At 35.9% G+C, this 24,459-nt stretch overlaps 1 protein-coding gene across 5 annotated transcripts in view; it reads right to left on the minus strand.

Annotated features, from left to right (window-relative positions):
• The window catches only part of LRP2 (LDL receptor related protein 2), a 117,992-nt gene that overhangs the window by 47,578 nt on the left and 45,955 nt on the right, over window positions 1-24,459 (minus strand). For all 5 annotated transcript variants that reach the window (XM_072040913.1, XM_072040911.1, XM_021272033.4 and 2 more), the window contains exons 17-40: window positions 23,420-23,612; window positions 22,782-22,907; window positions 22,422-22,552; window positions 21,576-21,713; window positions 20,383-20,664; window positions 18,959-19,198; window positions 18,186-18,305; window positions 17,688-17,804; window positions 15,717-16,094; window positions 14,578-14,826; window positions 13,912-14,123; window positions 13,256-13,440; window positions 12,081-12,309; window positions 10,799-10,976; window positions 9,123-9,251; window positions 8,193-8,359; window positions 6,775-6,918; window positions 5,779-5,888; window positions 4,456-4,633; window positions 3,906-4,119; window positions 3,209-3,448; window positions 2,888-3,076; window positions 838-1,758; window positions 175-340 (exon numbers count right to left, since the gene is read on the minus strand). In XM_072040913.1, the coding sequence (XP_071897014.1) occupies window positions 175-340; window positions 838-1,758; window positions 2,888-3,076; window positions 3,209-3,448; window positions 3,906-4,119; window positions 4,456-4,633; window positions 5,779-5,888; window positions 6,775-6,918; window positions 8,193-8,359; window positions 9,123-9,251; window positions 10,799-10,976; window positions 12,081-12,309; window positions 13,256-13,440; window positions 13,912-14,123; window positions 14,578-14,826; window positions 15,717-16,094; window positions 17,688-17,804; window positions 18,186-18,305; window positions 18,959-19,198; window positions 20,383-20,664; window positions 21,576-21,713; window positions 22,422-22,552; window positions 22,782-22,907; window positions 23,420-23,612 (5,236 nt within the window). The remainder of the gene's footprint in view (window positions 1-174; window positions 341-837; window positions 1,759-2,887; window positions 3,077-3,208; window positions 3,449-3,905; window positions 4,120-4,455; window positions 4,634-5,778; window positions 5,889-6,774; window positions 6,919-8,192; window positions 8,360-9,122; window positions 9,252-10,798; window positions 10,977-12,080; window positions 12,310-13,255; window positions 13,441-13,911; window positions 14,124-14,577; window positions 14,827-15,716; window positions 16,095-17,687; window positions 17,805-18,185; window positions 18,306-18,958; window positions 19,199-20,382; window positions 20,665-21,575; window positions 21,714-22,421; window positions 22,553-22,781; window positions 22,908-23,419; window positions 23,613-24,459) is intronic.

Genomic DNA, 24,459 nt, shown 5'->3' on the forward strand with positions numbered 1-24,459 from the left:
AACTCAGAACTCTGAGGCTGATACCAGCTCAAAACCTTAAGAATTAGATCCAAGACAATTATAAGCTTCTGGAACCTATGGCTTAGAACAGGAAGCATCTGGCAGTGTTCCTCGAAGTCCAAACTACAGCTTCATCTACAATCATGATAAAAGTATACGAAGTGCAGCACATACCCTCTGCAGGGATCTAATACAACAGCTCTTGGTCGTGGAACCCGGGCAATCACAGTGCGGTTAGAGCCATCTGTAGCCATTGAGCTGATAGTTTGATTGAGGTAGTCACTGTAGTAAACTCTGTTATTGATCCAATCAAAGGCAATGCCATCTGGAGTCCCCAGGTCTTAGACACATGCAGACACACAAACAAGTTCAGTACAGTTTCCTAAGATACTGCAATACTTTTTGTTTATGACAATGTACATACTTAGGATTGTACATAATCATAATAATTCAGTTTTTTAAACAAACACAACAATAGCCAGTATCATTACAGGTGTTTTACAGATGAATTAATACCATATAGTTATCTTTTCATACTGATAAATTCCCTAAATCTTTCTGTATCTCTGTGGTACTTGCTGCGATCTTAAAATTACTAAAAATAAATAATAACATATAACCGGTTTTATATTTCCTTTTCATTATGATCAAGATGAAATAAGACTCTCAGAAGAAGAAAAAAATGAGCAGAAGAGTCAGAAGGAGCATTTAATCAGTTATCTTAACTAAACAGTTTACCTTGACCATTAGCATAAAAATACCTGCTGAGCTAGTGCTAGGTGCTAGTCTGTATTTCTCAATAACCAATTATTTTGAATCACAATTCTGTGTACTTACCAGATGCAACTACTGTTGGAGTGCCCATTCCCGAGTAAATACTAATGTAGCTGATTCTTCCTGTCCCTGAAGGATAACTTTGTGTAAAATATATTCGGTTGTTTATGCTGTCAAAATCCAGGGCCACTGCAGTTCTTAATACATTGACTGTGCGGAAGGGAGGACTGTGATTTTCAGGATCTAGGTGGATACTTCTGAGGGCATTCTCAAGGGCAAAAATCAAGTAATCATCTGTTGAAATGGAACATCTCTTGCCATCGTTGCCTAGTGTTCCAAAGGCACAACCACATTTGGGTGTTTGCATATCAGGCAGGGCAAAACACAGATGGGAACAGCCTCCATTGTCGTCCACACAAGGATTGTTGTTGATGTCAAGGGGTGAACGTGACTGAAAACGACTGTTGTAGATGGTAACATCCCTTAGCCAATTAATGTTGTCTCGGATAACTGTTGGCGGATCAGTGTTGCCTGGCTCCTTGCTGGCCTGGAAGACTTTTTTCAGGTTCCGATCCACCCAGATCATAGAATTCCCAAAGACAGTGATACCATATGGAGTTGGATAGCGACTGCCATAGCGCACAATTTCAACATCACCACCATCAGGCTGAATTCTTGCAATCATATCTAAGGAATCATCCACCCAGTAAATGTAGCCATTGCTGTGATCTATCGCCAGCCCACGAGGTGTGACAATGCCCTCAGACACCAGAACTGTTCTGTTGGTGCAGTCAAGAAATGCACGTTCTATCTTTGGATTTTGCCCATAATCTGCCCAGAACAGGTATCTGTTTTTTGGGTCTACTACTATGTGCCTTGGCATATCTATGGTAGTTTTAAGCAAAACACGGCGATAAGTTGTGTTTAAGCGCAAAACTTCTATAAAAGTCTCTGTCAGAAATGCATTTGTAAAATAAAGATTTCCTGTATTTAAAAAAGTGAGGGAAAAAAAAAGCAGAATGACAAAACAGAAAGTTAATACACAGCATTACCACCTGAGAAACATAAAATACAAAACTATAAAATGAATACCCATAAACATCTTAGAAGTTAAGAACACAAAGTATTCCACTTGGAGGAATTAGAAAAGAGATACCCAAAATGACAACCGTCAATTAATTTCTAAACCCCTGATGATTTCCTTAGAGAAAACCATTGGTATGCCATCGAAAACACATTAACCACAGTTTTATTTTTTTCTATCTAAAATATTTATTCGTAATTTAGAGCTGCTTTTGGCTTGCCCTTCCATACTCTTATCCCTTTACCTTTTACAACACAAAACTGTGAAATCTGTGTTTTGGCACAGCACTGCATACAGTAACTAAATTAAGTGTATATGTTAGAAGATTATCCTAAAACCCCTCCAAACCTATCAAACTCCAGAAAAAAACTTTTGCAAACCATATACACAATATGTATATGTATAAAATAAAAATATTACTGGCAGTGGTCAGTTGATGAACACTTTCTCAAGAGTTAATATTTGAATTAATCTTTAATGTTTGAATAAAAATGGGAACTGTGAAAGGGAAAATGAAGGTTTAAAGAAAAAGTATTTCTTCTGCTTTCTTTACTTTTCAGTAAAATTTATAGGATTTCCACAGAGCAGTCTGAGGGTACATGAGAAGTCCTTTCTATCTATAACATCATCAGACAATTTTTCTGTACAATCTTCTCTGATACACGTAATTCACTATGGTAGTAAGGTATAGTAGTATACTGATAACAGCCACTTAGGAATGCAAAGATAAAAAAAGAAAGCTAAGATAAATATGAAAGCATCAGGTAAGGAAAGGCTCTATATATTTACTCTGTTTATCATTTTATACCTAGGTCATATACCAAAAGATAGACAAACTTTCATTTTTATATATGTATATAAACATAAGACGCACTCATTACTTCCTTTTCTTTTAAAATCAGCTCATAGGCATAGTTAAAATCATGTATGATTTCCATTCAAAATATTTCCTTTACGATAAATTCATATTAGTTTACAAGTTTTACAGTGTGTAAAGAATAACATTCTCCTAAATATGCCTATACTTACCTGCTACCCAGTCAATTGCAATGCCACGGATTCCATTTCGTCCTATTCCATTTGTAACAACATTTCTGAAGTAAGAACCATCAGGTTTAATTTTACGTATTGCATTCTGAGAGGAAACTGTGCTACTGAAGTCACACCAGTAAATGAAACCAGAGGGCATGTGAACATCCACGTGAAGTGCATTTCGTCCTGAAATGTTTTGAAAAGTAGTAATTAATTATCTTTAGTATAAACAAACTTATTTCAAACACGGGTATGCAGGCAAGAAATGCCAAAACAGTAGGCATTATAAGATTTCCTCTTACTATAATTTTCACATACCTCTTCCTGCCAGTGGTACCATGGCTTCAGAGTGATCAGATGTCTCTAAACTAAATCCTTTAATTGCAGAAAGCATAGAAACAATTACAAATGAACTGTACGGAGAACAGGTTCTGTTATCAGGATTTAGCTGAAAGCCAGTAGCACAGGCACAGGAGAATGATCCACCAGGTACTGGTAGGCAAAGTTGTTGGCAAACTCCAATGTTATTACTGCAACCATTTGAGGAACCAGCAGAATCTGTTGTGAAAAAAGACATGGCAACACAGAAAAATCTGAACTGTATCATCACTGACAGACATACAACCAAATTCATATACTTGCACTGTATTACCAACCAGCTGTAAAAATTTCCAGCTTAATCACAATTTAAGCACACAGATTAGTAATTAATTTGCTGCTTTCTTGTAATTTAAGATTAATGAGGCAAACGATCAGATACAACAGATGCACACATTTGAAGCTAAAGTAACAGAACTTGTTATTTAGTCATTTTTACATTGATAATATTTTTGTAAAATTATGCATGTGAATAAATGCCTTAAGAAAATGGTAAAACATCTCTCTACCAAAATGAGGAAAATGCTTTTGACACATCAAATAATTTGTTTCTAAAAAGCATGTAGCCTGTCTCTAAGAGAAGCTTGATTTTTTCACAAGCTGGAAATCTTGAAATACCTCTTTAGCAAATACTCACTGTCTCTATAATACACCCGCAAGCACTTCAATCGTGGGACGTTGTCTCTCAGTACTACTTTGTTTGCTCCAGTAGACTTGTCAACTCGTTCAATAACTTCATAATCTCTATCAGTATAGTACAGAAAGGTATCATACACAGCAATTCCCCATGGATGAGAAAGATGAACCACCAGGGTCACACGATTTGTACCATCCACATTGCCTTTCTCAATCTAAGAAATCAATTTAAAGCTTAATATAAGTTCAATGTTACAATAAAAAAATTAAAATACAACATATGCTACTAAAATCCCTTCGTGCATAAGGTCTTTATGTACCTTCCATAGATAGGATGGAAAAGGTCAGCAGGACACTAATAAATAATAATTCTCCATTCAAGTCATCCTACATTTTTAAAGGTAACCAGTAACAACTATTATTCAGATTTTGGTTGGTCCTGCAACTCCCAGTTCCATGAGTAAATTAACATCACTGAATTACACTTGGTAATCATAAACCCACAGATAGATAAGCAGCAACAAAGCAACTATTAAAAAATTATCTCCTACCACTCCTGTGCTTGTGACTGCCCAGTACAACTTTTGTTCCTTAATGTCAATGGTAATGAACTCCACGTGATCAAGGTTGCCAGTGAAGAGGGTTTCTATGCCTGTTCCATCCATGTTTGCACTAGCAACCTTTGCTGGGACTCCACTGTCAGTTCCCTGGTCCGTCCAATACAGCTTCCTGTAACACATCATCATACCTCTTAGGTAAAGGAGATCAATGCCCCAGAGTGACTAAGACATATGCTTAAATCCATCTCCTTCCTTAGCCAAATACTTTGGTACATGATGAACAGAGATCACTTTGAATTGGACCTCAATGAAAAAAACAGATCTTGTTTTAAAAGAACAATGCTTGTTAAACCATTTTCAGAAATCTATATACTCTCCTGCATCACCCACAATACTGTCAGCAGGTAACCTCAGCAGATTATTAGCAGTGTATAACAAGAAGACAGGCAAATAATAATCCTGTTTCACGGACAGTTGCAAAGTTGCAACATTAAGTTTGGTTCCAATTTGTAATTAAAACTGCAAGTTCATAAAATCTGTATGAAACAGAATTCAACTAACTGGCTCTGGGTCATATATAGCAGTGCCACTGCTCCAGCCTCAGTTGCTGAAAAACATCTAGGGCAAAGGGTAGACTCCAAAGCAGGAACAAAAAGTCAGGCATCACTTCATCTGAAAACCTGCCAGGTCACCAGCAGAACAGTCTCATTACTAATATGGTCCTATGAAACACTGTGATTAAAAAAAAAAAAAAAAGTATCATATTGCAGTTTTGAGTACTTTGATGGAATAAATAAATAAATAAATATAGCTCTATTCATTCCATTTGTGGACTAGTGTATAGGGATCCTATGTTGGGAGAGATTAGAAAAATCATATGTAGTACTACACTATTTAACATGTGACATTCTTCCTATGTACTGTGTCTTTACTTATTGACAGGCCTCAACACAGACATCACAAGGTATTGTAAAAAAAGACTTGATAATTGTCTTTACTTTGGGTTCCCATTTTACGGTGACTTTTTTCACAATCATAATATTCTGGGATCCTTTTTAATTAAAAAAAAAAATGAATGCTAGCATGTATTTGGTAAACTAAGGAAAACAAACATTCATGCAGAAATTTATGTAGTCATGCAATAATTTTCTAGGCCTCAAAAAGAATGAATAAATTGTGCACAAACATGGGAAAAAAAAAAAAAAAAAAAAAACACAAAACTGTCAAATCTAGGATTGAAGATTAAGACCCTAAAAATTAGGAAATATGTGTAGAAAATACTCATGCAAAACAACTGCGGCTTTAGAAATTTACCCTCTTGCTGGATCAACTGACAAACCAATTGGCATTCCAGCTCCCCGAGAAGTACCATCATTAGTGATCAGAGTTTTCCTGTACATTACTTCACCATGCAGCTTCAGGACCTATGCAAATATTGAACTTGTCAGGGCATGTAATATAGAACTTAGGATAGATTGTCAAATTAAAGGAAGGAAACCTAAATCCACCAGACTTTGAAATCACAGAAAATTTTGTCTAATGCTACAAAGTACATTGTTCAGTACTCCTATCAGTCTTTCTTTCGCATGTACTCCTTAAAGCAGCTACTTGCTGCTCAGAACCTGCCTATATTAATGAATAAGTATCCTAGTTCTAAAAATAGCTAATCTTTCAATTTCCGTAATATCTTGATAGTATTACAGGCTGAAGGGGTTGATGAAATGCTGCTTCAAAAAGTATTACCTTTTATTTATTTAAATTTGATGACTTTAGGACAAGGAAATTCATAACCAGGCACAGTAACATTCATTACAGTATTACATATTGCTTATCCTCTATTTCCCTACAATAAACAGCAGTTTTATTCTTTCCATATCATCAAACTGTTAGTGTCCAGGAAGCTACATATTATGATATCAAAGCATTTGGGAGTGGATCTTATTGTGTTTAATGACAACGTTCCTGTATTGTCAGAGGCACTGCATTGGGATCTTTAACTTAAAGTGAAAATAGTAGTAATAGCTATTGTGATAAGGAGAGTTTGTGTGTTAAACACCAGAAGCCTACTAACTTGAAGAAAAGAGATCTGTGCATAAATAAAGTTCACAGAATATATTGCTTCCAAAATCTTTTTGACTGTGCTCAAATTCAGGCTTGTTTCTCTAAGTGTGTAAATCAGTTCTCTTCACACTATTTGCTTCAAAAAACTAACTTCAGTTTTTCACTAATAACAGTTCTAATTTCAAACTGTATACATAGTAGCAAAATATCCATGCTCTTAGTTTTCAATTGTCCTTCTTAAATAATTACCTCAATTGACTGTGTCCCTGGATTACTGTAATAAAGGTTTGCAGATATCCAGTCCAATGCTAGGCCAATAGGAGCACCAATAACAGCTGCTGGAGCAAAAACCGTCCTGTTAGATCCATCTGACCTCACTCTATGGATTTCACCCTTGGAAAAAAAGATAAAAGAGACAAAATATCAAGAGCAGTTTCATAAAATTTGTTTATTCTAACTATGTGAGCAGATACTTTATATTACAATCTTTTCTTAGCAAAAATGAAAATCCAGTAGAGAGAAAATATTTTTATGTCCTCAATGCATAACCATGGTAAAAATATTATTGTAAATCATAATTATATGGTGTAAAGAGGCACCACAGTTCATTAACCAGATCAACGTGAAGAACAGAAATAAAATGGCTATATAAGCCCGATCAGTATATTTTTAAGCTATGTGCAGTCACACTACTGTAATTTGTACTTTATTATCAAAAGATTTTTATAAGGATACCTCAATTTAACCATCCTGAATAAACCTGAAATCTCATAAAGGAAAATAGTGTTCTCTATAAACATAAATACATAAGAAACAAGTTTTTAGTAAGCTGCAATAGAAAGATCCAAAATTGAGATTATCCTTGCAGTTTTCTTCTGTAACTTCTGAAATGGTAATTTACAGCTTGCATGCTTAATAGTATCACCTACAGTATGTGATGTTAGGGCATGATACAAAAACAAACACTCAACTCACTAATTTTGATATTTTGCGGCAAGTTATCCTTAGGAAACACATATCTCTCAGTTTAGCAAGGACAGTCATTAAAGAGGCTTAGTCAAATAATTATAACGAACTATTAAAAACTAGTTCAAAGTATTTTTTTAGAACTATAAGCCTCATATTTGCTACCTGGAAGTGGCTTCGACTTTGCAACCCCATTCTTATATTTAAGAAGAAGATGCCTCTGTATTATGTTACTTCAAGAAGCACTCAGACCAGAGACCAGACCATGCAAGCATATAATTTCATTCTAATAGCACGCACTCGAATACTAATGTTTAGTGCCTCTGGGTACAAGGTACTACTCCCATGGAGAACTGTTCTGGATGTGCTTGCAGAATTATGCCCTAGGCTAACAGAGATGAGGAAGAGCAGATGATAGCAATGGGCTGAGAGTACAATTCTGTCAGTGTTCTCTGATATTTCCTCTTCATGTCTCTGGGTAATCCAGAAATAGCATTAATTAAATATTTTGGCTGACAGAGATGAAAACTAATTTACAAAAGAGACGAAGTATCTAGTGCTCTAGGGGGGAAAAAAACTTTAATCCTTTTCAATTATACTTCTTAAAAGCATTACCTGTAATGCTAATATATTTCACTCAAAAACATTACTTTAAATAAGTCTTATTTTACTGCGCATTTTGAACACAAAGACTAACTTACCGGATTTTCAACCCAATAGATCATCTGCTCTGAGTCATCAAAGTCAACATCAACACCATTTTGAACTCCTGCTATCGGAACCATAGCATCATTGGTCTTTTCCTCAGGGTTCAGAGAAATTCCATAAATTATATTATCTCTCACAGCAATAAGGAAAGGGTGTTCAACTGTGAAAATATACAATAGAAGTCAGAGTTATGCTTCAATACTTTTCCTCTCATCAAAAAAATAGCATTGATGTGTTCCCCCTACCAAAGGTTCCCTGATGCTTACAGAAATGATGAATATTAACCATGATGCTTTGTAAAGCACTTATATGAAAGGGTTTTTTTTTTTACCTCACCAGGAGTGAAATTATCACTGTAATGTTTTAACATTGAAAGTTTCAGCACTATGCAATCACAATGCATATTCTAGGAACATGGGAACCACCAAGACAAAGCTCAGACTCTCCAAGACATTCCTGAGATCGATTCTAACAGCTACTAAGCAGGACTCAAGAAACATACAGTTACAGCAGCAAAAACTAATCTTTATTATTGAATATAACTGGGAGTTCTGTGATTTGTTGTTTTATATGTAAGGGAGTATTCCTATTCTTTTACCATAAATTTACTTTCAGGTAACTTTCAGGTTACTTTAAACATGCTTAGACATTTTTAAATTAAGCTTTTTTTTTTTAAGAGCTTAAATATGTATTTCTCCCAAAGGAAGCAACCTCTGGCTTTGAGCTCCTTTCAGAACTCCACATCTTTAGGCCAAATATATTTCATTCAATGCTTTCTAAATAAAGTCTGTCTAGAATGACCCCAACCTTTGATTTCAAGAGCAGCAGCTCAGAGATTTGAAGTAAGCTTTTTGCCTGACAGAGAAATGGCTCTGACAATCTGTCAGGTGTTTTTTTTTCATGTCTCATTATTGCTGCCATACCTCTCATGCAGTTCCTGTTGTCAGGAGAAAGCATCCATCCAGAAGGACAAGCACAGGAAAAAAAAAGTGGTCCAGATGAAGAAAGTAAGCAGAGATGGCTACAGGGGGATGATGCACAAGAATTGATACCTGAAAAGAAAAAAAGAAGAAAAAAAGAATTAGCAACTGTTAAAATATGACCAACTGGAAAGAACATTTGGCATCACTGATAATGGAAACATCAAACAGCACTAAGTCAGTTCTGGTATTAGAAATTAAAAATAAAGTTACTTCCAAGAATTACAAGCACTACAATACACTTTTAACACATTTTAATTCTCCCTGGAAAGTCAGCAACATTACCATATTGATCTTTTAATTTTCTTTGTATCGTATCAAATCTTTCAAACTCTTTTTGAAACTTTTGTTAACTGGATGAGAAGGCCTGCAGGATTTTCAGTCTTTGATCACAATAACCTTTCTGGATGGGGGATTCAAATTATTTACTGAAGCTTTTTGGAGAAAAAAAAGGAGATAACGTAGCTTACTATGCCTCATTTAAAGGAAGTATCAGTTCAATATGTAATTTTTTGGATCATTGAAATTTGCAGTCTAAGCTTGTAAAGTATAAATAGGACAGTTGAAAAGGTCTTTGTTGACTGCTGTTATTACTATACACTAAAATTCAACCATTTAGATCACTTCCATACAATCGCTGTTAAAGAGGATTTTTCAGGATGAACCATCTTCCTAAGAAAATTAAAATAGATTTTGAGAATAAATACCCTTAGTGAACTCAGCAGGCCTTATTCTAAAAACGTATAGGTTCCAGGAAATGACACAGTTGTTCCAAATATAAAAACTAACACGAACATAAAAGAAATCAAAAGATGGCAGTAAACAATGGCATACACTCAAAACTCAAAGTATAAGAAAATGCCTCATTTCTATATAGCAAATCTTAAAACTAGCTGATGTTAAATCTACTGATTTACAAAATAAGGGGAGTGGATGACAGTCTTAGTACTACAACTGAAATTTCAATAATCAAATAATTATGTCTTCATTTGTAGAAATGAAGACATAATTATTTGATTATTGAAAGGTGATTTGATTATTTGGAAGGTGATGCTAACTGAAAGAGATAAAAGGTGATATAAAAAAAATTTTTTGATAGCCTTTCAAGATGCAAGAGATGACCTACATATTATCTGAGAAAGAATCTTGAACGTAATTAAGGATTTTTATTCATTATTTCATTAAGTAAAATAATGCAAGTCTACATGTATTCAAAGAAGGATGATGACACTAACTTGCCTAAAAGCATGACAGAATTCATGTACATGGAGCCAAGTCTGGTATGCCACAGAGACAAATTTTAAAAATGGTAACACTTTCAAAAACTCTGATTTTGTTATAAAGCCCTTTAAAACAAGGAGCAGGAAAACTCCATATACTACTTTCCTATTTTTGGCATTTGTTATGCTTACATGCTTCTTGGTCACCCTCCCTAAACACCAGAATATTCAGCAGGCTGGACAAACTGAAATTATCTTCAATTGTAAGTCAATGGCATAAGTTGTTTTCTTGTTTTAACCCAGTCCATTTGTTGACATGACTGATTCCGGAAGTGCTTATGCATGACATTACTTTATGGCACATTTTTGACACCATCAAAGTTGTTTTGCTGAACTTACCATGAGGTTGCTTTATGGGATGGACTGCCACAAGCCCTAAAGGCTGGTGAATGTTATAAATCATAACTGTTTGGTTTCCTCCGTGCCATTTATTTGCCCGAATTACTCGGTTTGTATACCGGTCACTCCAGTAAACAAAATCTTCAAAGACAGTTAGAGCATGTGGATGCTGTAATATCTAGAAGACAAGGATGTTTACCAGTTTAGTTCTGGAGACTAGAACATGTAAAGTTTGCACAACAGAGCTAAGCACAATTTATAAATAGCTAAGAAAGCAGAAGCAGCTGTACCTCAAAAGATATTTTCCAGGAAAAGAATATGAAATATCATCTATTGCTTGAAAACAAGGCACTAGTTATGGGGGAAACATGGCATTAATTAAGGGGATGTTTCTTCTTTTTTAAATAAAAATGCTATATAGAGGCTGTGAGATGTACAGCATGAGGAATTAACAGTCTAACCACAAGGCAGAACACAAGGAACCAACAGATATACACCCAACTGCAGATTTTCAAGAACGCAAGAGAAAATGCGAGAGTTATGGACCTGTCAGGACCTTGGATCTCTGATAAACTCCTCTGTAATTTACCAGCCTGTTGAAGAAGATGGCTTATCTAAACTTCTGAAAACTAAGAGTGGGGCAAGAAAGACTGTACCAGCTCCTAATGCACAAGAACTGTCTGTCTAGACAAGGATAAATGTGCCACAAGGCTCAATTCTTAAAAATACAGGTCATTATTTTATACCAGCTTATGCATACCAACTGAACATCTAAACCATTGTGCTGGTATACCATCTTGCCAACTGACAGCAGCACTTCATTGCGAGATAGCCTACCAGAGGAATGGTCTTCATGAAGTGCCCAGAACATAAAAGTCCTGGCAATAGAAAATTCTCTGTTGCTATCAAGAACAGCAGCATTCATCATCCACAGAAGTTGAAGAAGAAAGCTCTTGCAGATTTTTTGTGCTCTATTTCCCTACAGCAAATGCACCAGCTAGTAGCAACAATCTCAGATGTCGCTGTTAGACTTCACACGTGTAGATCTAAAGCACTACAGTCTATACTAAGCTCCAGGTTTCCTTGAAGATCTCCTGAAGGACTTTGGATAGTGTATGTAAATCTTCATTTTCCAGCTGTACCAAGCAGCTAGAATACATAATATCTGCTTCACCAGAATAGTTTTAAGAAAAATACACATCTAAGCCTACCATAGTGCAAATACGGTAGTAGTATTAGTATCAGGAAGCACAAGGGAAAACATTGTTTCTTAATGTCTTACCAAATCGCTTGCGACCACTTGTCGTCTGTTGTTTCCATTGTAATCGCAAAAATCAATATAGTCAAGATATGCATCAGCAAAATAGAGAAGTTTATTTGGGTAATCAATAGAGAGTCCATTGGGCCAGTAGATTTTATTGTTAATAATCACTGTTCGCATTTTGCCATCCATGCTGGCTTTTTCAATTCGAGGGTTTTGGCCCCAGTCAGTCCAAAACATCACATGACCACTGAAAAAAAGGAACCTGTGGTTACCAATCTGAAAACAAACAAACAAAAAAAAACAAACTAGCTGCCTACAAAACTTCATTAGCCAAAAAAAAAAAAAAAAAAGGCCTAAAACAAGGGAAAAACAAACAAACAAACAACAACAAAACCTACACTTCTAAGAAATGTTCTACACAAAGATACTGAAATCATTCATTTCAGGATTATGTTAATTTAAGATATTACCATCATTTCTGTTGTAATTTTTTTCAAATACTTCTACTGTTGCTATCCTTTGTACATAATAACAGTAAATAGAACTATTTTCATCATGGATTATAATCTGATTCTCTGTTTCCTAAATACTAAACTTGGTATGGGTTTGTGCTTTTACAGGCATACATGGATAACGCTAACAGGACTATAACTAAAAAGCCCCACATGGCTGGCAGTAAACAGAGTTCAAGGCACTGCAGAGCTCAAAAACCAGTAAAACTTTGTACATGACCAGTTCAAATGATAACATTCCATTTACTCTATGCCACTTGCTGTTCAAAACAGGAAAGTGTTTTTGTGATGACATCAGTTTGTGATGACGGCTGGGGCTATGCAGTAGCCTGTTCTTTGTCAGGTAGGCATACCACCTACACTGTGCATCGGTATACCTCTGCCTGATAAAGATATACCAGAATTTTAAGTTAAAAGTTTCCAACTAGGAAGCAAATACAGGAAGACCTGTTCCAAAAGAGAGCAGGTATCTTGTTACAATGACACAGAGTAACAGATTACAAACAACAATCATATGACATTAGATATTAAATTAACGCTGTGAACACACCATTTTAAAAATTCTCATAGGTTTTCTCTTCCACTTGTCATTTACAATTACAGTACAGGTTGGGAATATCAGAATATTGTTATCATCATAAAATATGCATTTTTTCAAAACAAAACATAAAAAAGTCTTACTCAATTCTGGGATCTAACACTAGTCCCCTTGGGTTTGTTACATTTTCACTAATCAGCACAGTCCTGTGGCTCCCATCCATTTTAGAGACTTCAATTGTTTCCAGAACAAAGTCTGTCCAGTAAAGATTGCGACCTACCCAATCTACAGCTATGCTTTCAGTCACGGTGACACCACTGTCAAACACCTGTTTAACAATGAAATTTTTTAAAAGGAGATAAAGAGAGAGAGAGAGAGAGAGAGAACAAATTCATTGGAATAAATCAAAATATTTTTTTCACACTTTTCTATAGGTATTGAAAATAGGGGACTAAATGTCTAACACTTTCTAAAACAAGTCACAATGTACACATTCAAAATGCAAGCAAAGCACATACCCAAACACTCCTACTAACTTCAGCTGGCCTAGTGAAGGAGTATGCACCTACTAATAGGAAAATCAATTTATAGCCTGGTATTAAAGTTTCCTGAAAGCATTCAGTTTTCTTTTTCAAAAAGCTGCATGAAATGTTGGCTTAGCATCTACTGAATTGTTTCACTCTGTCTATGTTATCTCCCTTCTTAGTACATTGGAATTTTCCCTTTCTGTTAAGTGGAGATACAGTGTCTTCATTTTCTCTCCACAATGAAGAGACAAGAATAACTCAGTGGAACTTACTATTTTCCGGTCAGTCCCATTTTTGTAAGCACTCCAAATTTTATCCTGTGTTGTATCGGACCAAAAGATACGATCTGTGACTGAATCAAAATCAATAGCCACAATATTCCTTCCATCCCGAATGAGAGAATAAATACTATGTGACTGAGAGGTGATGTTATCCACAATGATTTGGTTACGACTTGCCACTAGCAAGAGAAGATTCCCAGACTCTGTCAAAGGAAAAGAAATTAAATTAAACCAATAAGCTATCCAGCAATAATTCTGTGAGAAAAATAACACTGAGTAATGAAGTCTTATGAAAAGGCTGGGATTTAAACACTCTGGATGCACTGAACTTCATAAAAGAGCAAATTTCAACCTATGGTTTAGAGGTGCATGGCACTGCATTTCTCTAGAATATTATTTTTGGTCCTTGCAAAGTTAAAAACCCGGAACATTAATTTAAATATTTTATTTCAAGAAAATAATAGTTCCAATTAGGAACTGTCCCTTAGGTGTCAGGTGCAATACTCAAAGTGGTCTGCCACCAGTAAGGATGTTTTGCATCAGCTTTTTTTTTTTTTAAAAAAAAAAAAAAAAAAAAAAAAAAAGTATGGAAGTGGCAAAGCTGAACGTTTTCCAGGCACTACTGGCATTCTTTAGGTTGCCACCAACACTCCTCACCTGCGACTTTACAGGTCTTCCCATTGGTTTCCAGAATGTATCCTTCATCACAGTAACACCTAAAAGACCCTCTTTCATTGTAACAGTGCTGACTACAAAAGCCTGGAGGGTCACATTCATTAATATCACCACAGGTCTTGGAGTCATTTGCAAGCTGGTATCCAATAGGACAGGTACACTGAGCTCCAAAGGGGCCTTGTATACATTCATGAGTGCAGCCAGCATTATTGTCAGAGCAGCTCTCCTGATCTGAAATGGCATCAGGGAAAGAAATAAGCACTTAACAAAAGCTTCCTATACTAAGTGTAATACTTTGCTATTGCATTACCACCCTAAAACTGCTGGTAAAACATCCTGCACAATCATCAGTTATGCCACATAAGCCTGAACTGAGGCTCTCATACACAATACACATAAAGAAAGATAATAACATAGTATTTACTTACTTCTGAATCCCATTAAATGAATGCTAAAGAAAATGCTCCTAAACATTTATAACAATGTTTTCAAAACTATCTAGATTATACAAAATATTTATTGTACAACTCCAGACCTAAATTTGAGTTAATAAAAAATAATTTAAAGTCACATATAATCATACCTGGCTGGGGTTCATCTGAGAATGTGCATTGATTAAAGAGAAAAAGAAAAGAAGGAAGGAAAGAAAGAAAAAGGTTATGCTTAAATCAATTCATAATCAACACAAATACAAATGCTGGCTACATGTGAGCTTTTCGATTTTTTTCATGATTTTTGAAGTTAGAAAAAGAAAATACTAAAGACTGAATCACATTTCTTCTGAACTTAAAGCATACCATTCTTTAGTCAATGTATTAGGGAAAACCAAGCTCATTCCCATATTGCTATATAAAAACCATATTTAAGTCAGTGCAATTCAGAGCATAAGATCAGACTTTAGCTAATGAATTTACCATAGTCTCCTTTCATCTGCAAGCAAGTTCCACTTTGTAATTAGTGCTTTAATTACAGTGAGCTTACAATTTCTGATAGAAATGCTGCTATGCTATTTATACATGCTGATTATAGCATGGCTGTCATTTGGATACTCAACATATTCTGTTTCTCTCTGAAGCCACAGGACATCGTAGGCTATTGTAGATGCCTGAACAGTAACTTACTGCACAATGGGGATTCGTCAGCTCCATTTGGACAGTCAGCAGAATTATCACATACTTTGCTGAGATTCACACAGATACTGTGACCTGGACATTGCCACTGCCAGCTGGGGCACCGGAAGGGCTGAGTAGGACAATCTCTCTCATCACTCATATCCCTGCAGTCATTATCACCATCACATATCCATGCTCGATAGACACAGTTGCCATTGTCACAGCGGAAAAGGGATGGAGGACAGGTCCTGGCAGGACATCTATGGTGTTCATCTGAGCCATCTGCACAGTCAGGATGTCCATCACATTCCCAGTTAGCAGGAATACAACTGCCATCTGATTGACATTGGAATTCATTCTGGTGGCACATCCCTGGTGGTCTTGTAGCTAAAACAGTGACATGTTACAGTTCAGACACTGTTTTAATTTTAGATAGAGATGAAAAATTACTATGCTCAGTTCACATCTTGCATAAGTAGTTACAACACTATAAAGAACTCTGTCACTTTTAGATCAGGCCACAGAATTACAATCAATCTACATGACATTCCAGAATCTGGCCAGTTTAACTCCTTCTTTGTAAAATGATGAGCAAAGCAATTGTTATATTTTAAGCAAGTGCATATTGATACGCTTAATGATATCTATGTACATGCCCAACACAACGTGAATTTACTCTCTGAAACAAGTTTTCACTGTCTTGCGTTGAGAAATCCTAAGTTAAATGTGAAAAATTACTCAAGGAAAAAGTTTCAATATAACTCACATAGATAAAAGATTTACAGCTTTCTACCTGAATAAACTTCTTTCTTTTAAGCCTTGAAACCAAGGTGCCAAGTAAAACAAAATTTTAGAGCCAAAAGGAATGCAGACTCTATTCTTTGCCAGAAATCTATTCTTGAGCTGGAACATACCATGTATGAAATTTCTGCTCACAAGAACTATTTATAAACAAGTACATTTAAAAAGAATTTTGAGGTTCTAATGAAAGTATTGCAAATTACTTGATATAGCAGATAAGATTACTTGATATTGCAGATGACACCAAGCTAGGTGCGTGTGTCAATCTGCTCGAGGGTAGGAAGGCTCTGCAGGAGGATCTGGATAGGCTGCACCGATGGGCTGAGGTCAACTGTATGAAATTCAACAAGGCCAAGTGCCGGGTCCTGCACCTGGGGCGCAATAACCCCAAGCAGAACTACAGGCTGGGAGAGGAATGGTTGGAGAGCTGCCAGGCAGAGAAGGACCTGGGAGTGATGGTGGACAGTCGGCTGAATATGAGCCAGCAGTGTGCTCAGGTGGCCAAGAAGGCCAACGGCATCCTGGCTTGTATCAGAAACACTGTGACCAGCAGGGCTAGGGAGGTGATCGTCCCCCTGTACTCGGCTCTGGTGAGGCCGCACCTCGAGTACTGTGTTCAGTTTTGGGCCCCTCGCTACAAGAAGGACATCGAGGTGCTTGAGCGGGTCCAAAGAAGGGCGACGAAGCTGGTGAGGGGCCTGGAGAGCAAGTCCTACGAGGAGCGGCTGAAGGAGCTGGGCTTGTTCAGACTAGAGAAGAGGAGGCTCAGGGGTGACCTTATTGCTCTGTATAAGTACATTAAAGGAGGCTGTAGAGAGGTGGGGGTTGGCCTGTTCTCCCATGTGCCTGGTGACAGGATGAGGGGGAATGGGCTAAAGTTACGCCAGGGGAGTTTTAGGTTAGATGTTAGGAAGAATTTCTTTACTGAAAGGGTTGTTAGGCACTGGAACGGGCTGCCCAGGGAGGTGGTGGAGTCACCATCCCTGGAAGTCTTCAAAAGACGTTTAGATGTAGAGCTTAGGGATATGGTTTAGTGGGGACTGTTAGTGTTAGGTTAGAGGTTGGACTCGATGATCTTGAGGTCTCTTCCAACCTAGAAATTCTGTGATTCTGTGATAAGACAAAATTTTGAGAAGCTTCACCGAATAAATTAAGGCTTTTCCGCATCAATATACTTACGGCAATCAGTCTCATCTGAGTGGTCATTACAGTCAAAAACACCATCACACCGGTAGTAAGTACTGATACACTGGTCTCCACTTACACATTTAAATTCTGTGGCACTGCAATTGTATACTAAAAAATAAAAAATATTACCTTAGCGATTTACTTTATTTTATAGAGTTAAACTACACCTTATTTTTCTACAGGTGCACAACACAGCTATGGTATCAGGAGTCTGCATTCCAGTGAAGACCATGATTTCCACAGGACAGAGAAAATGCAGTTATCTTGCAATCTACAGACTATTTAGATTTCATACCCCCAATTTCACAACCAGCCAAGAGATCAAAGGGCTTACTACAAATGCTAAAACAAGTATCATAAACAGAGTTAATTTATGGATAGGTTTATTATGCCATCTGCTATCTCGGTAGTATGAGGTCACCAAAGACCTTTCAAGGGGCAACAGTAGGAAACTAGAAAGCAGTGCTGAACAAACAAAAGTACACTTACTGCAGTCATGCTCATCAGCACCATCCACACAGTCTTTGTCTCCATCACAGACATAGAATGGGTCAATACAGCGATGGTCTGGACACTGAAACTGCCTGGGTTCACAAGTACCTGTGAAAGCTATTTAAGAATGACAATAAACACAGCTGTGTTTATTTTCTGTCTTCTGAACTCAAGATAATACAGAGACAGCATAAAGACACTATCACTGACTTGCAGCATGCAATATAGCAGCTGGTAATCATACAAATGACATGCACTTATGTGTTAGTATCAAGTAATTATTTATTCATATGTAGGCAAAAAACAAACAGAAGATTCCAATCAGTGAGAAATAATGCTAAAGAAATTATATAGAGAAACTGTCCTACTTCACTGTGAAATAATTACAGATACTTCTAGGTAAATACTTCCATGCTAAATTAACTGACTACAAGATCAGGTATTATTGAGATCACTCAATAAGTAAGCATTTAGGACCTGTGAGCTCCAGTTGATTTTTGCTGTAAATTGCAGTCGATGACATTATGCAGCATCATAGTTAGAACAATCATATTTACCCCTTCTTACTGTTTTTTAATGATTTTTCTGCATTTAACTTGGTTCTGGTAGTTCATATTAGTTGAGATTTTGACATCTTATGGACTGCAAAATATTAATCTCAGATATTATTTATTTCTTCCTAATTTTATATATCATTCTTACACCAACAGACATATCTATGTAAATATACACACACAAAAAAAAATAAGCATGACAGATCAGATACTTACTGCAATTTTTTTCATCTGACCCATCACCACAGTCATTATCAGTATCACATAGCCAGATCCTAGGAATACATCTGTTGTTGTCACAGGTGAACAGGGTTGCAGGGCATGAAGTGGGTCCTTGTGTAGGACAATGCAATTCATCACTGCCATCAAAACAGTCATTATGTTTATCACAACGCCAGCGACTTGGAATACACTGTCCACTAGCACAGGTAAAAGCTGATGAAGAACAAGTATTGTCTAAATAAAAAAAAAAAAAAAAAAAGAGGACACTTACGAAGATCTCCAAAATTTATCTTCCGTAGTAGTAGAATATTAGATATATTTAGTATGCTTACATAATGCCTAAATTATGCATCAAATTCTAAAATGTGCATTAATTAAAATGGAAGTGTTGGTCTTGTTGCAACATGCTGAAAAATTGAACTAAATTCTTACAAGTTTTTTTTTGTCTGCAAGAATCAATAATAATGTGAATTGTTAAGCATTTCAAAACAATCTAAAAACAAGAAAAATCATGTCTTCAAGTAGCCTTTTTTTTTTCCTATACTTTCCTTTTCCCAAAAGGGCATTTTACTTGTTCAAGGCTAGCCTACTAATAAGAAACAGGTTTTATATCTTAGTCATACTTGCTAGTCCTATTCAGTAAGGAGCACGTTTTATTAATATATCCTATTTTCTTGTTTGTGATTTATAAGGAATGATCAACTCTGAAGAAAAAAGCACCAAGTATGCCATAAAAGCCAAAAAAAATCTTCAGTATTTTATCAAAACTAATTATCCATTTGTTCTCTCAATTTATTTGATCAACAAAATACAATGCTTTTGTATGAGCCACTCCAGGTAAACCAGGAAATAAAACAATGTACTTCCAATTCACTTTGCTGTGAAAAAAAAAAAAAAAAAGACATAACAAATAGTTCAGAAGTGCCCAAATATAATAGAAAGTTCTATTTAGAGCATCACCTTTATTTAATTTAACAGCTAATCTTAGATGGAGTCTAGGCATTGCATATGATTTTGTTATTTTTCTTACTGTGCTTTTTAAAACATCTTCATTAAGACTGTCCTTCTCCATGCATTAAAATATGACAAGCAAGTCATATTCCAGTGTGTTTCAAATTTACACAACAAAATAACTTTTTCTTTAGACAAGACATTTGTTACTCTGCAAATTCAATTTTAAGAACTAGTTAGAAAAGAGTATTTTCGTGCATTCCTTAGGTGTCCCAGTGTTGAATCCCCTATTCCTAGAAGTTACCCTATTCATTTTGAAGTAACTGATCTTCCAGATAGCTCTTAGGATTTATCCATAAGTACAACCTTAACAAATTGGGCTTTGTTGCAAGGAAATCAGGCTGCCCCATCAAACTTTCCGAAATGCAAACACCAAATTCCAGCTGTTTTTTGCAGGGACTACTTACTTAAAGAACCACAGTTTTGTTCATCACTGTTATCATGGCAATCATCAACACCATCACACTGATAGTATCGAGGCACACATCTTCCATTACCACAGGAGAACGAGTACGAGCCACACTGCAAAGTGGGTGGCTCATTGGATGGATCTTCAACACATGTTAGTTGATTAGAAGCCAGTTTCATGCCATAAGGGCAACCACAAACTCTCTGAAAATTTGGTACTGGGAAGCAGAAATGGCTGCAGTCTCCATTGGGATTTGTTCCTCTGTTACAGTAGTTAGAGCCTTAAAAAGTGATAGAGAAGATCAATGTATACACTAGTGATAACAGCTTGGGAACTATTAAAAGTGCAAAGTAATTGCATAAGAATGTTTGTTTGTTTATTTAAAGATGCTGGAGCAAATCCTGGTTTTGCCTATACTGCAAAATAGGGTCAAGTTCACTGACAGGAGTACTAGAATGTACATCAGTAGGTCCTCAATTCCATAAAATCTTGAATGACACAAATGTTTAAGAAAGCCAAAAACATGCTATAAAATTTTGTCTAATTTTCTGCCATTTTTTTGGCAAATATTTGCAAATAAGTACTCTACAGCAAATGAGGACCTTTGGCTGAGCAAGGCTAGGATATCCGATCCTATGTTTGTACACCAAATTGGTAATGAGCCTTACTTAACACAAGCTTTGATCACATTTAATAAGCATACTGTATTTTACTAAGTCAACTACAATACCAAATTCTTTGTTTAGATCATATAACTGCATAGAATTCAACAGTAAAAATAATAAAAAATTATCAACTTATGCATAGTGATTACTTTATGAACAGTACTTTAATACAGGTTTACCCAATTCTTTGAAATAAGTAGTTCAGTTTAACTAAAACTTCTACCAGAAAAAGATAAATACAAGGTTGTAATTCGTGATAAAATGACACAAAATACAATGGAGTCATATTTCCATTTTACAATGTTATTAAATACAGTAATAGATACGGTAGAGAAAAACTGCATATAGTTACAAAACACTGAAATATGGAACCTAAGACTGTAAGTGCTTGTGCTGGGTCTTGCACATGTCACAGTTCTGATTCAGCAAGGCCATTTTTGAAATAGAAAACAGAAGTCTACTTTCCTGATATTTTGCCTCTTATTCCGTATTTTGTGTTTTTCATCTGCACAACAAATGAGCTCACCTATTTGGGAATGAGCATCATATGCTTTCACATGCATAATGTTACTAATGCCCCTCTTAATAATAGTCATTTCTCCTCCATCAGACTTTCTCACTCGAACTATTGCACCAAGTCTCCAATCAGTGAAATAAGCATAACCTGTTTTGAAAGACATTTAACATATTACAGTTACAGTGCAAAATGACATAAAAGATCAAACATCACAAGATAAAACCACAAGGCACTTCATGTAAATTTAATAACTTTTCATAGCTGTTTCCTGAAAAAGACTAAAGGACTTATTTCAGAGGCAGTGAGTCCCTTCAGTCAGAGGCAGACAGAACTTAGAGCCAGACAGATATAACAGACTCTCCTGACATTTCAAATTCCAGGACAATTTTTAAAATAATTCATTAAGACTTCTCTTCAGAAAACATTAAAATATTTAAAAGATATTTTTGCCCAATATCAAAAGGCATCAGATGCTGCATTCTTTCTTCACACACACTATAAATCCAATCAATTCTACATACAATTAATAAAATGCTGAAATTACTGATCATCTCTGGGGAGGCGATTTACATTCTTTCCAGCACAAGCACACAACTTGAAAGCTATAATTACTACATTATATCTGCTTTGTTGCACTAATTGAGTTAACTGATCTGACTCAAATGATTTAAATAAAAATATATATAAAAGCAGACTTAGAAAAAAACAGTAGTATTAAACATATTTTTACAGAAGCTTTCATCAGCTTTCTGTACAAAAACAATATTGCAAAGGCAGTATTTTTTATCTCACACATCATCATATGAACAAAATTCTTTGATATTAACAGATAATACTTTTCAATGTCAGACTTACCTCCAAAAATAGTAAGGCCAAATGGGTGAGTCATCTGAGTAATACGTTCAAGAGTCCGTCTGTCCAGCCCATCAAAGGTACTGTGCTCAATTTTATCAAAAAAGGCATCCACCCAGTACAGCCTTAGAGAACTAGAAGTAATGAAAATGGCACATGTAGAAGTAATGAAAAAAGATGTTATTAGGAAGAACTAACGTCTTCTCTATTAACAATACTAAATCTGTCAAGAGGTTCGTAGAGGAAAGGAAGGGTGTTGTCTGAAAATATCTTGCATTTCACAGGCTAACAAGTTGGAAAAAAAATGTATCTTCAACAACAAAGTGCCAGTGCACACAATTTACACAACTGTATTACTCTTACCTCCAGTCAATTGCTAGGCCATTAGGCCAGCCTAGTGTTGTATTCACAATTGACAAGGCATGGGATCCATCGCTCCAGGCCCTCATGATTTTAGCAGGACGGAACCAATCTGTCCAGAATATATACCTGAAAGAAGAACATAAGAAGACACATCAGATGACATATAAGCCTTCTTATATAATGTACTTAAGCAGAGTAAATATGTGAACAACACTGACATTCTTATTTGTACCACATATTCACATACCTAAAAAAAAAAAAAAAAAACACACAACTTCGTGTTGACCCCCTCTCCCCTCCTCAACTGCTAGTGGTACTGACAATTAGTATTTATCCTGTGGACAACAATTTTCAAAATCTTCTTAAGTGCTTTGTTCCTTTTGACAGGAAATGTACATATCTGTTCAAATTGTTACGTCTTTCAATTAACTATCACCAGGGAGGAAGACCCAAGCAAAAATACATTCTCCAGGTAACATTTGCAAGTAAGTGCACATATTACAAAGAATATTTTCCTGATCCTTCTGACTTATGCCTACAGTCAAAGTTAAGGGTAGTATTATATAACGTTACAGGGTAGTGAACAAAATAGGTTAGCTTGTTCATATAGTTTCAAGTAAGAATCAAAGAATATTTACCCAATAACAGGATGAACCACTATTGATCGAGGATTGTTTAAATTCTGAACAATAGCTCTTCTAGATTTATCTGCCAGCCTCATCACACTTATGCTTCTGTACCGAGGGTCTGTCCAGTATAGATTCTTTGAGATCCAGTCAAAGGCCAAATCTTCAACGCTTTCCACTCTATTAGCTGTCAGAATTTCTCTTCCTAAAATTTACAACACACTCAATCACTGTACATATTTAGGAACAGAGGAAATAACCTGAATGCATTATTCTGTTCACAAAACTAGTGCTTCTCTCTGGTAAAAATGCTACTTCTGTGCTACTTAATATAAAGACAATAACAAAGTGTGCGTGTAAGGGGGTGCCCTTCGCTCCAGGTGAAGGAGTGATAATGCTTAAGAAGCACAAACTCAAAAGAGGAGAAGTAATGACTAGCCAAGATGAGAAAAAACAAGCTTCTGCTGGAAGGAGTTTCATGAATGAAGGTCAGTAAGGACACAACATTGTTCGGTCCCTCTAGTTACATCTTACTCAACAACCAGACCTACCTATTTTTTCAATAGTGATTGTCAGCTGTGGTCTACCATTACTCTGATCTAAGACATCAAGCAAGTTCAAAACGCTGTATGTGACTTAATATACCTTTGATCATTATTACAAATTAGATAGACTCTTCACACTACCACAAATAGAGGACTCCCAACATCTCCCAACATCTCACAAAGTGTTCTTTTTCTGTATTTCAGTATCATGACAAGCATCCTGCTCTCCAGATAGGGAAATAAAACAGAGAAACTCAGTCTCATACATGAACAGATGGATGATGACAAATACAATTTGTAACAAGTACTACAAATAGTTAATTCCAAATCACGTTCCTCAAGTTTGTCAGAGACTTTTGACTAACTACTTTCATGAGCTTAATATGAGTTAAACAAATGGTTTTAACAAACATTTTACATATTATTGAGGTGACACAGATTTTTCTGTATATCTCACAATGAGATTTTTGTACGGCTTTTTTGGAATACACAATCTACTCTTCATAC

The sequence above is a fragment of the Anas platyrhynchos genome, chromosome 7 (genome assembly GCF_047663525.1).
Source record: "Anas platyrhynchos isolate ZD024472 breed Pekin duck chromosome 7, IASCAAS_PekinDuck_T2T, whole genome shotgun sequence".
In the NCBI taxonomy this organism is placed as follows: Eukaryota; Metazoa; Chordata; class Aves; order Anseriformes; family Anatidae; genus Anas; species Anas platyrhynchos.